This window comes from Gymnodraco acuticeps, unplaced genomic scaffold, assembly GCF_902827175.1.
Source record: "Gymnodraco acuticeps unplaced genomic scaffold, fGymAcu1.1, whole genome shotgun sequence".
In the NCBI taxonomy this organism is placed as follows: domain Eukaryota; kingdom Metazoa; phylum Chordata; class Actinopteri; order Perciformes; family Bathydraconidae; genus Gymnodraco; species Gymnodraco acuticeps.
The window spans coordinates 208,291-220,979 of NW_022991762.1; the positions used below are offsets into that span (position 1 = coordinate 208,291).

At 41.1% G+C, this 12,689-nt stretch overlaps 2 gene segments (V, D, J or C); one reads left to right on the forward strand and one right to left on the reverse strand.

Moving 5' to 3' along the window:
- Nucleotides 1-1,710: 1,710 nt before the first annotated feature.
- On the reverse strand, nucleotides 1,711-2,341 carry LOC117535071. The segment is given in 2 exon segments: nucleotides 1,711-2,047; nucleotides 2,140-2,341. Coding segments are annotated over 2 exon segments (393 nt in total).
- A 510-nt stretch (nucleotides 2,342-2,851) lies between these two features.
- LOC117535076 lies at nucleotides 2,852-4,864 on the forward strand. The segment is given in 2 exon segments: nucleotides 2,852-2,895; nucleotides 4,309-4,864. A coding segment is annotated over 1 exon segment (315 nt).
- Nucleotides 4,865-12,689: the final 7,825 nt, after the last annotated feature.

Here is a 12,689-nt window from a genome sequence, read left to right on the forward strand (position 1 = left end):
TGACTAGGGCTGTGAGTACAACCATTTAGAGAGTCATGCCTTTGCTCATCAAAAATGTGACCAGCCTTTTTGAAGTGAGCATTGAAAGCATTAGACACACCATCTGAATCTGAAATAAAAGAATCACTGACCTTCAGTTTTTGTGGGAAACTAGAAACCTTCTTGTTGTGAAGTGATTTAATTGTTTTCCAGAATTTAGAATGGTCATTAAAACAATCAGTGGTTAAGATCAGATAGTAATCAGCTTTAGCTTTTTTAATAAGGTGTTATAGTGGGGGTGCCAAACCAGGCAGCTGCACCACCCTCTACACTAAGTGATGATGTCACGCTCTCTAGCCCTGAAGAGTCCATCCCATAGACAACCATTATATAATCTACAACGGCCTGAACATTTACCAAAACTTAAACGTTGATGAGTGAGAAACTCTAAAAGATATCAAAAAGCTGATTACAAATGTGATAACTGAATGTTTTGTGACCGTTTCAAAGTTGGAATGAAGTCTGTAGCTGAAAGTATGCTGAAGTAGTTATACGGCGAAATCTGGTTAAATAATCAATCAATCAACAACTGCAGCTTATGTCATGTACACAGGCAGGAACATACAGGAAGAAAGCACAATAATGAGAAGCGGAAGAATAAAGATTTGAAGAACAATAGTTGAACAGCCACACAGAGTTACATTATTGCACATCATGTGAACAACATCTTGTTCTTTCTTCTTTCTTAATTCTGTGAGCCATGTTCATGCTCAACTCTGACTGCATTTTACACATGTCTGCACAGCCCTCCACTTTAAATATAATGTACTGTAGTTTGCCATATATTGCCATATATTCATTGTCCTAAGTGTTTTAGAGTTTTAGCTTTAAGGTCTTTTAAATTTAAATTTGGTGTAAATACTTCTTAATATTATCTTTATATTTTGTACCTACTATGGCAACTTATTTTCTTAGATTGTTTATGTTCGTACCACCAGACACCAAAGCTAATTCCTTGTATGTGTCAAAGTATCTGGTAATAAACTTGATTGTGATTGTGATGTACGTCTGCTCGTCCTAAAGCCTCTGCTTTGCACTGGTGGTCTCAGGGGGGGTCAGGGGTCAAATCATGTTCAAACTCAACGTCTCTTGGATGTTCCTGCTGTTTTTGGTTTCAATAATGGAACAAAAAAACATTTCAGGAAAGTTCTATGAAACTGGTTTTTAGAAAACCTGAAGTTTTTAACTAAGATGTGAATTTGAGGTTAACTAATGGATAAGTTCATTGATTGATGTGAATAAGAGGGTTTTAATCAGCCACCGTTTAACATTTTAAAGACTTCATTAGATTGATCTTTGTCATTTTGAATCAGGATCTTTATAATAATGATGAAATAATAACTCCAGAGAGGCCAGAGATGCTCCTGCTGTGAAGCACACCGAGTGGAGACATGTGGGGAAAAGCTAAAGAGCGTTTGTTGTTTTAATTCGGGGAAGCAGAGATCACAATAAGGTTTGTGTGTAATGCTGCTTTTACATATAATGTGTTTCGGACTGGGTTTAATCTCATTAATTCATTAACATGTGTATATTTAAGAATAAGAAGTGAATAGTGCTGGGTGGGTTCCTGTCAGCTCTGAGTTCAGTGGGCTGTGTCAGTCTCTTCCTCTTCAGCAGCTGCAGGTGGTTCCTGCCGTAACAGCTCAGAGTCTCTGCAGTCTGACTGAGGGAGGTTTTTGTACGACGACAAATCACTGTGTGAACACGTAACCACTGTGGTAACTCTGACAGTAATAAACTGCTGCATCTTCAGCCTTCAGTCCAGTGATGGTCATAGAGAAGTCAGAGCCGCTTCCACTGCCACTAAACCGAGGTTCTGTTCCTGATAATAGTGTGCTCGTATATCTTATCAGGAGCTTTGGAGGCTGTCCAGATTTCTGTTGATACCAGGACATACAATTAACATTAGGAATATCTCTGCTGGTTTTACAGGTGAGAGTGACGGTGGATCCTGGAGCAGACGTCTCGACTGCAGGCTGAGTCACAGTCACAGTCTGACCGCTGCATCCTGCACACAGAAACAGATCATTGATTTCTCAGCAGAAAGAAAGGAGAGGAAAGGCAGCACATGATGTTTGAAATGTTGCTGAGTGAATGAACCTGTGAAACAGCAGCAGGCCAGCGTCCAGATGAGGATGGTGATGAGAGTCATGGTGCTTTCTGCTGACTGACACATGTGAGTCCTGCAGTGTTGAACTCACAGGACTATAAACCTTCTCAGTTCACTGGAGGATCAGCTGACCATGCAAAGCCTCCTCTCTATGGAAATGATGTCTCTGCTCTCAGCACACTGAAGGCAACGTGGGACACGAAACCAGGAGGAACACTGTCTGGATTTACACCGTCTATCATCTGAATGGAAGAACATATTTATATCAGGAGTGGAGATGAGGATTTGAGTTTGTGTCCACTGTGGTTGGTATGATATGTCTGTTTGTCTGACATTAACATACATACAGAGATTCACTGTAGATCAATAACATGTTTCAGTTCTGTTTCAAATACATTTGTTAATAACTATTATTTAAAAGCCTCGTGTTCATTTAACCGTGTAGAAACTAATATAAAACTGACAAAGTTAGTTGTGTAGAAGACTGTAATGGTTTCTCTGCCAGGTGTAGAAAAGTGATGAGAAATGACATAAATCATCTTAATTCTTCCAGAGATGTAATCCATATCTTTAGAAAAGCTTTGTTGATTTAAAAACGGTATATGTGTCTCTGTTATCAGTGAGATCAGGGAGCTTTCTCAGTGATACATGCTTGCTGACAGTGCAGGAGGTTTTTGTACGGCCACTCAATGAGTTTGTATCACTGTGGTACACTTTTGGTGGAGGAACCAAACTCATCGTTCACTGTAAGTACCAGAGATTTGTATTTTCTAACACAGAAAACATTACATTTACTTTTGCATCAGAATTTGATAAATCAACAAATTATTTGGGATAATTTACATTATGTTGATATTTTTTAAATCTATAAAGCTTGTCTGAAGAATTTAAAAACATTAAGCGAAGTTAGTTTTATTGTAATATTGAAGAAGATGTTACGGTGAATTATATGTACGTTTTACTTTTCTTTTCTAATAAGATATAAAAATATTTTTAGCTCACAATTGACCAAAGAACAGCTGCTCTGTCATAACATCTAATTGTGATTTACTTTTTAATTGTTATACATTTTAACATTCAACAAGTGTTTCATATAAAATCTGCTGAGGATCCGTTAAAACACATTAAAGTGTGTTTTTGTACGTTCAGAGTCGCTGCAGGGTGCGTTCACAGTCCGTTAGTTTAAAAGAGTTCAAAGGAAGTGAAACAAACAGATGACAAAGTCTTCAACTGTATGAGATGTTACTTTTTGTTTTTCTGAACAGTAAATGATTTCAGAGATGAGTTATTCATTCTGAAACATTGTAAAGCAGAGATAAAGCTTTTCATATAATGATCATTACATGAACACCTTCATTACGTTGCTTACTTTCATGTAACTCTTCAGGAGTTTTGATGAGTGCCAAAGAAGAAGATTCATTATTTTAAATGCCAGAATGATATAAAGTATCACCGTTTGATTTTATGAATGAAACCCTCGTGTTCTCCCATGCCTCAGCTCCTCTTGTGATCACAGCTCATGCTCACAGCTGACCCCCACTTTCTCTGTCCTGTACCTTCAATGTATAATTCTTGTTCTGATGAGAGCTACAGAATAACACTCTGACTCCAAACGTCAAGTTTAACATTTTATTTTATTTATTAAACCCTCATTTCCTTCCTCGTTCTGTTTGTTCTGGCACTATTTGAATGTTTTTAAAATATGTTTTATTGTTTTATGTCCTACATATTTGTATGTTGCATTGTTGGAGGAACCTTGGGCTTTTCATTGCCTTATCTACATCGCCTATGTGCAATATGTGCAATATGTGCAATATATGCAATATATACCTGGCTGCTAAATCCTCAGAACTGTTACAGGATGTGTATTTTGTAAATTGTGTAACTTTTTATTATAACTTTTTTTTACTTGAATACTTTTGTATGCATGCTTCTACGTAACATGAAGCTGTCTTTGGCTCTTTTCTGCTGTAACAGCGTGAATGTCGCCTCTGAGGGACTACTAAAGGTATTCTGACTCTGGTTCTGATTCACTGCAGCTACTGTGCATATGACAGTAAAGCCTCTGAATGTTTGAATGTGTCCTGTATGGACTCTGTCTCACAGCGTCTGTCCCTCAGTGGAAGTTCATCTGCTCCTTGTGTCTCTCTCCCCTGCAGCGGGCTCCATGCTCAGGCCCTCCGTCTCTCTGCTGGCCCCCTCCTCCTCTGAGCAGCTCTCTGGGGGCTCGCTCACGCTGGCCTGCCTGCTGACCGGCTACTCTCCTCAGGGAGCCGTGGTGAGCTGGGAGGTGGACGGCACACAGGTGACAGAGGGGGTCCTGAGCAGCTCGGAGGAGGAGAAGAGCGGACGCTACAGCAGCAGCAGCAGCCTGAGCCTGAGCCAGGAGAGCTGGATGTCAGGAGAGCTGTACTCCTGCAAGGTCCTCCATCATGCCCACAGCCAGACCCAGTCCCTCCACAGGAGCCAGTGTGGGGGCTAGAGGGGCCGCTGGAGCCCAGGAGAACACATGCTGCTCTGATCATCAGGAGCTTTAATGTTTGTAGAGGAAAGTGAAGCTTTGTGTGGCCGAGAACAACACTGCTGTAAAGTGTTGGACAGCAGCAACTTAGAGAGTGATGTGTGAAGCTCAGCAGAGATGAGAGTGTGCTTAGTAACTGTCTTGTTGATGATTCAGGATGTTCCTAATAAAGCTTTCTCTGATAAATAACATGATGAAGTGTTTGGTGTTTTATTTAAAGTAGTAAGACATTAAAAGGTTTTATAACATTCTGCACTTCTATCAGCAGAACAAGATAAAGCTTTGGATATTTATTTTTTAATTGGCAATGAAATTGACCTGGTGGTGAAGGAAAGTTACTACACTGTTTTATCGTGATTAAGAATTTGATCCTAATGTGAACTTGATTTTTAGTGAGGCAGAAAGTTTATGGCTCATAAATAAGATCAGCCTTTAATCTGAGCTGAGAGTAGATTTTTAGATTTTTAAGAATATATATTTTCAACATAATGTGAATATGGAGTTAGTGTTTGGTGAAGTTCCTGTCAGCTCAATGTTCAGGGTGACAATAATATAGTTTAAACAGGGTGTTGAAGAGTGTCTGAGAGTGTGTTTCAGCTTTATTTGGGTTCATGGTGGTTCTGCTTGATGACTCTTGTGTTCACTGGACCAGTTCTCCTCCTCTCAGTCTCTTCACCTCTGCAGCTGCAGCAGGACGCTTTACTTCAGACTGAAGGAGGTTTTTGTACGGCTCTAAATCACTGTGTGAACACGCCACCACCATGATCACCAAGACAATAGTAATCTCCTGCATCAACATCCTTAACGTTACTGATGGTTAAAGTGTACTGAGCACCAGAGCTAGTACCACTGAATCTAGGCTCAGTTCCAGAGAACAGAGATGATGATGAGTAAATAAGAAGTTTAGGAGCCTGTCCAGGTTTCTGAAGATACCAACTGAGATAGGAACCAATATTAGAGCTCCCTGTAGCGCTGATGGTCACAGTCCCTCCAGCACTAACAGACTTGGATGAGTCAGTCTGAGTCAGGAACTTGTTGGCAGAAGACTCTGAAATGAGAAGTGAAATGTTAGATAACCAACAACATGGAGCAGCAGTTTAAATGATAATAGAAAGAGTTAAAGACAAAGCACATTGGATGCAAACATGAAAAGAAAAGACACACATTGAACCACACATACATTACTCCTATCATTTCAGATGATACATTTTCAAAGTCTCTCACCCTGACACAGAAAGCCCAACATGACAAGCAGAGTTACTGACAACATGATCTCCAGTTCTCAGGATGAGTGCAGGAACACGGTTCAGACTCTACGTGACTCAAGCCCTTAAAACTGTGAGGAGCAGTGAAGCATTACAATCATGCAAATGACATGTCACACGTCACACAGACACCTGTCCTTGAGGAACCAAAATGCAGTTGAGGTGAGTTTTAGTTACGATTTAACATCTCTTGAACATCATTTGGTCATTCAGAGTCACTCTGAAATGTGAGGGTAATGCTCTTCTAGGTACTTTCTTTTCTCTGCAAACATATTTCCTTGTTTCCACTTCTTTCTGAAGTATCTCATGAACAGTTTAACAGTTCCCCCGCTGGCAAATCGATCTACATTGAACTCAATATCCACTGAGTGTTTGATTCTCTAGGATGTCCCTTCTTGTTATCAAATCCACTGAATAGAGACACAGCATGCCATGCAACAGAGAGACATCTAATATCTAACAGGTCTGTCAAGACTGGATGATGTTACCTCAATGAGGGGCCACATAGAGAAACACATACAAAAGGCTGGGCCACTCACTAGAGGTGAGGTATTCTGCCTCATAAATTAAGTTATAAGTTAAATCAATCAAATGTAAATCATGCTTGTTACCTGAATATGATTTAAGAAAAAAAGCTCACAGCTCTCCATAGGGTTTCATTGATTTTGTTATAACAAGTGTTGGCAGCTCATTCCTTAAAACAGGAGCCTCAGATTGCTTAAGATAAGGGGAAATATGAAGTATATATTTCAAGCTTGTTATGCAAATAAGTTATTGGGCTTTTTTTCATCAACTAAGATTTGTTAGAAAATGTTTTCAACTTAAATGTATTTGAAAAGTGGGTTTATTACCACATGAATACTACTATGTAATATAAGTCAACATATATATTTAAGAAGTATATTATAAGACAAGATGAAGTGTCAGGTGTGGGCCATATTCCATTATACTTTTGAATCGGCAAAAAAAAAATGTACAAGACACCCCTGATCTATGCATTTAATGTATTGCCTGGTTAATAAATGTGCAACACAGTACTAGTCACATAGTGTCACACTGTAGATCCTGTTTTACATTAATCTCTCATCAGAGATGGCCTTTTTTTCTGAGTGACTATGTATATAATTGAACATCTGGATTAGGAAAGGGGAACATTTGAGTTTCACTTCCCCTCTGACTGGGGCTCATGTCGTTTCTGTGCGTCTGTGCCGGTGGTGTGTATCAGAACCTCAGGTCAGGTCACAGCTCAGCACTCTGTACGCTGTTTCATACGAGGGAGGTTCTTGTTTACTATGAGGCCGACATTAGCTCCCATACAGCAGTCACTTCATGCATCTTCAGCTCTTGGTGGTGGGAGTGACTTTCATTTCAAATCAATTACAGCTCAGAGACAGAGAAATAAAACATAGCTACTGAATGCAAACTATTTTATATGAAGAACAGTTTGAACATTAAACTAAAATAACCCTATTTCTGTAAAGGCTGGTTAATGCACTCTCTGTAGACTCAAATCAGTATCTCACCCTGGATGTAGACTACCAGTACCAGCAGTAAAACCAGCAATAACCTTATTTAAAAACTGGATAATTGTGCATTAAGGCCAACAAATCTTCTCTGAGAGTTGTCTGTGTTACATCTGCATGAAGAAACGACAATGCTGCCCTCATGTGTCAACATAGGAGTATGTAAAGACATTTGAATCTTTTACATCATGCACTGAATCTGAGATACCGTGACATAAAAGTCCTTTCTTTATCGGAGCAAAGTTCTCTTGTGAGTCTTTATCGCTTTGCAGTCGCCCTGTATAACAATCTAGAGTCTGTCTGGGTCTCTTTGTAGTTGTTTTGCCTCTTTATGAAGTAATTTAGCACTTCTTTGTGGCGTCATGCTTCTTTCTCATCATTATACAGTTCTTTGTGGACTTGTTGCGTCTATTTTCTCCTCTCTCTTTGTTCACTTAGTCTCTAAGTTGCATTGTGCATCTCTTTCCATGGCTTTATAACAAATGTTTTACATTTATTTAACCTTTATTTAACCAGATGAAAACATTGAGACAAATCTCATTTACAATGCTGACCTGGCCAAGAAGGCAGCAACGTTACATGTTCTTACACATAACACAGACATATAAAATACAGAGAACACAACTCAGTAAACAAAAGACGAAAAGCAGTCACTACATTGTGCACATTTGGGACAGTAAGAAAGGTACGCTACTTATTACTGCAAGAGCAGCTGTTGGTAAGGACCTCAGACACCTTCAATTTAAAACAGGCTATAGGGACAAGAGCCATCAGTTTGAGGCTTGATTGAAGGTCATTCCAAGACCAAGGACCATAATGAAAAAGACTCCTTTTTCCAGCCTCAGTCCGCACGACAGGAACCTGGAACCGTATCCAGGCACTGGTTCTGAGGTTGTAAGACTCACAAACTGGAGCAAATCTGGCATATCAGGGACGGGTGGCGCAGTGGCCTGTGCGTTTGATCATCAGATCAAGGGGGTGTTGGTGAACTCCAGTTCGAAACCCGCTCCCGCCCCACTGCGTCAGGCCGTTGTGTCCTTGGGCAAGACACTTCACCCGAATTTTCTCCTGTGGGTATTGTCCACAGTAGATGACCATTACATGTATGATCTGTATGTGTAATGTGTATCTGTAAAGCGCTTTGAGAGTCATTGATAAAAGCGCTATAATAAATATAAGGATTATTATTATTATTATTATTACATATATACAGTGGAAGCTTACCTAAAATGGCTTTATACAATAATAAAAACCAATGCTGCATCCTACCCATACTAAGTGAGGACCATCCAGTTAGGCTATACAGTGTGCAATGATGAGTCCTATAGGGTGCATTTGATATGTATTGCAGTGCAGCATGGTAGAGTGGGTCATGTTTGGCCAAAACAGTGGGACAGGCAAATCTATAGATTGTATCACCGTAGTCAAGCTGGGACAGGAATAAGCCAGAGACCAACCTTTTACGGGAAGATGTTGAAAAACAACGTTTAAGTCTGTAAAGCAAGCTAAGAGTGAATTTCAATTTCTTAGTTAGAACTTCAATGTGGTGTTTACATTTTAGATTTCTGTCCAACTAAAAGCCCAGATATTTGTATGTATCAACAAACTCAACAGAGACAACAGCAAGGGTGTCAATGGAGAGGCAAGAGGACGCTGACTTGGGAGCAAAAAGCATTGATTTGGTTTTCTTACCGTTCAATAGCACTTTAGAATCAAGAAGCGCATGCTGCAGCGTGATAATAATTCCTTACATTTATTATAGCGCTTTATCAATGACTCAAAGCGCTTTACATATACACACATTACACATGCAATGGTCAGATACTGTGGACAATACCCACAGGAGCAAGTTCAGGTGAAGTGTCTTGCCCAAGGACACACCGGCTTTACAGAAGCAGCAGCGGCGGGTTTCACCCCTTGATCTGATGATCATTGCACAGCGCACTGCGCCACACCGTCCATCTTCACGCTTTTACAGGTACACATTGGTATTATACATGTACTGTGGACAATACCCACAGGAGCAAATCCGGGTGAAGTGTCTTGCCCAAGGACACAACGGCCTGACGCAGTGGCGGCAGGAGCGGGTTTCGAACTGGAGTTCCCCAGCACTCCCCCTTGATCTGATGATCAGATGCACAGACCACTGCGCCACCCGTCCTAACAATACAATCAGATTTTAAATTGGAAACGGCCATATCCAGAGAAGGAGCACATGAGTATACAATAGTGTCATCAGCATAAATATGATATATAAAATTGCATCTGATTACAAATATTGTTTATGTATAATAAAAAGAGCAAGGGCCCCAAATTAGAGCCCTGTGGAACTCCCTTCTCCAAGGTGAAAGGCTCAGAGACAGTACTACCCAACCTGACGCATTGAGTACGGTCGGTTAGATAATTCTGAAACCAGCAAATGGCGTTATGACCGAAACGAGACACCAACATAATATTAGACAGAAGATGAAAAACCTTCAGGTTCAGGTTCTTTATTTGTACCCGTAGGTAGATTTTGTTTGCAGAAAAAAGGACAATGGATCCATCCTGACACACTCTAAAAACAAACACAAACAACAGACATATCTATAATAAAAGGATAAATAACAAGTACACCCTGCTCCGTCAAATCTCAAAAACATTTAATAAGAAAAACACAAGTACAAACTCTAGTATAAACATAGACATTCAAAATTCAAAATTAAATACATAAATTGGCATCTGTGTGACACTCCTATGATGTGTTAATTTGTGCAATAGCTGCTGGGATAAAACTGTTTTTATACCGCTTCGGTCTACTCTTTGGGACAAGTAACCTCCGGCCCAAAGGAAGAAGCTTAAATTCTGAGTGCAGAGGGTGGGAGTCATCGTCTCATATGGAGCTGGATAACCGCTGTAACTGCCTGAGGTACAGGGTCTCCAGGTTTAGCTGTGGCTCACCAATCAGTCTGCTGGACCACTTGATGATCTGACTCAGAGAGTTTCTGCTCTTTAAAGTCAGGTTACCAAACCATGACATGAATGAAAAAGACAGAATCGACTTGATAAAAGCACGATAAAATATGATCATTGTAAGGGAAACTTCTGTGTAGCAATGCAGTGGGAGTCACCGACTCAGGAAAGAGACACGGGAAGAGCAGGAGCTTTGATGTCAAACACTGATGGTTTATTTAGGAGGTTCGGCCGGAGGATTCACATCACAAGTCACAGCAGCCATGGTCTGACTGCACGGGAGAGTTGCCACGTCAATTCTGAAGAACTCTACCCCAGACTAGTGTTGCACGGTGTACCGATACTTGAAAGGTACCGCGATACCCTGCCGTTAAAAACGGTACGATTCCTCCGTTTCATTAGTGTCGGTACTTTAAGAATGACGGGGACAAGTACTCCGGTGAGAAAGCGCCGTTTTAATAAGAGCCGTGAGTGTTCAGCGCTCTGCTTCCACTCCCTGCGTGCACTGCAGCCGTGCCTGCGGCCAGACCCATGTATTTAGCTAGTTCAGAGAGAATAATCAACATTGTGCATAACAAGATAGAATCATAACACCTCTATCAGCTGACGTCAACAGGCAGGAACAGGGAGACAGAACACTGAGAGCACAGCAGCCAAGGTTACAGGTGCGTGTGCTCAGTCAGGACAGTTTGAACTGATAAACTGGGTCAAAGTCATGGACCTTGGAAAATATTTCCCCAACAATCATCATGGTTTTGTCAATGTTAAATAGGACAGTTTCCTAAGACAGTACAAACGCTGGTGCCCCCTTTTCACACAGCTTCACATTTTGGATCAGAGCTCAATTTTGAGTCAATAATTGTCCCCAGATATTTGTATGATTGCACTAATTCTACTTTCTGATTTGCGATTGTTAAGACTTCATGTATGTGGGGATGTCTTCTAAAATCAATGATCATATCCTTGGTTTTGCTTATGTTCAGTTGTAGATAGGACTCCTCACACCACCTGACAAAGTCGTCAAAGACAGGGCCGTGGCTGGTCTCATTGTCCTGGAGCCCACTAACAATTACAGAGTCATCTGTATACTTTAAAATAGTCCTATTTTCCCACCTACTTTGACACATATTAGTGTTAAGTATAAATAATAGTGGCGAAAGGATACATCCTTGTGGGGTAGCCAGTGGAGGAGCTGACTTGATCAGATAAGGTCCCATTCACGCACACTCTTTGTGTCCTATTGGTTAAAAAATCAAGAATCAAGTCCATAAGATTATTGCTTATTTCAAATTGTTCTAGAAGTCTGCCAATTAAAATATGAGGTTTCCATATTATCCTTCTCCGATAAGATGGAAAAAACAAGCACCAGTGTGATTTTGGTGACAGTACGACTATCTTGGACATAGTTATAGTGGGGTTGCCAAACCAGGCAGCTGCACCACCCTCAGCACTCTAATGGCGCGTTTCCACTGCAGCGGGGTAGCCCCGTTTAAGCGTCCCTAAGCGTCCTCGCTCTGGCCTCGGGCTGCCTCGCTGGCCGGCCCAGGCCGTGGCGCATTTCCATTACAGTTTAGGACCTGGGGTAGCAACGCAGTGTAGGTGGGGCGATCGGCTTTGTTTTTGTTCACATTTCGAGTTGTTCCGTCGAGCTCCCGCTGGATTTGATCATCCCCAATGAGATGTAGGAACGTCGTCACCTCCTCGGTCGACCACGGTGTGCTTTTCTTATTAGACGTAGCCATTTTTGTAGCTCATCCGTTTACAAAATGCTGTTTATAAAAATGCTGCAAGCTTGCTTCTAGATATATATGCGACGCTAGGGATGAACTCGCGCGCAATCTTGTGACCATTCTCTCTGACCAATCAGCAGTCGAGAGTGTTGACGTCACTAGTTCAGCCCTGGCCCTTGTCTGAGGGAACCACGATTTTATGAGGCCGGAAAAAGAGGGAAAAAGTACCCGCTGGCCGGTACTAGGCTATATGGAAACGCCACCAAAAACCGGCCTGGCCGCTTGAGGACGGTTAAGGACGCTTAAACGGGGCTACCCGCTGCAGTGGAAACGCGCCATAAGTGAGGATGTCACGCACTCTAGCCCTGAAGAGTCCATCCCATAGACAACCATTATATAAAACTTAAACGTTGATGAGTTAGAAACTCTAAAAGATATCAAAAAGCTGAATACAAATGTGATAACTGAATGTTTTGTGACCGTTTCAAAGTAGGAATGAAGTCTGTAGCTGAAAGTCTGCTGAAGGAGCAGCATTTTAAACACGGTGTA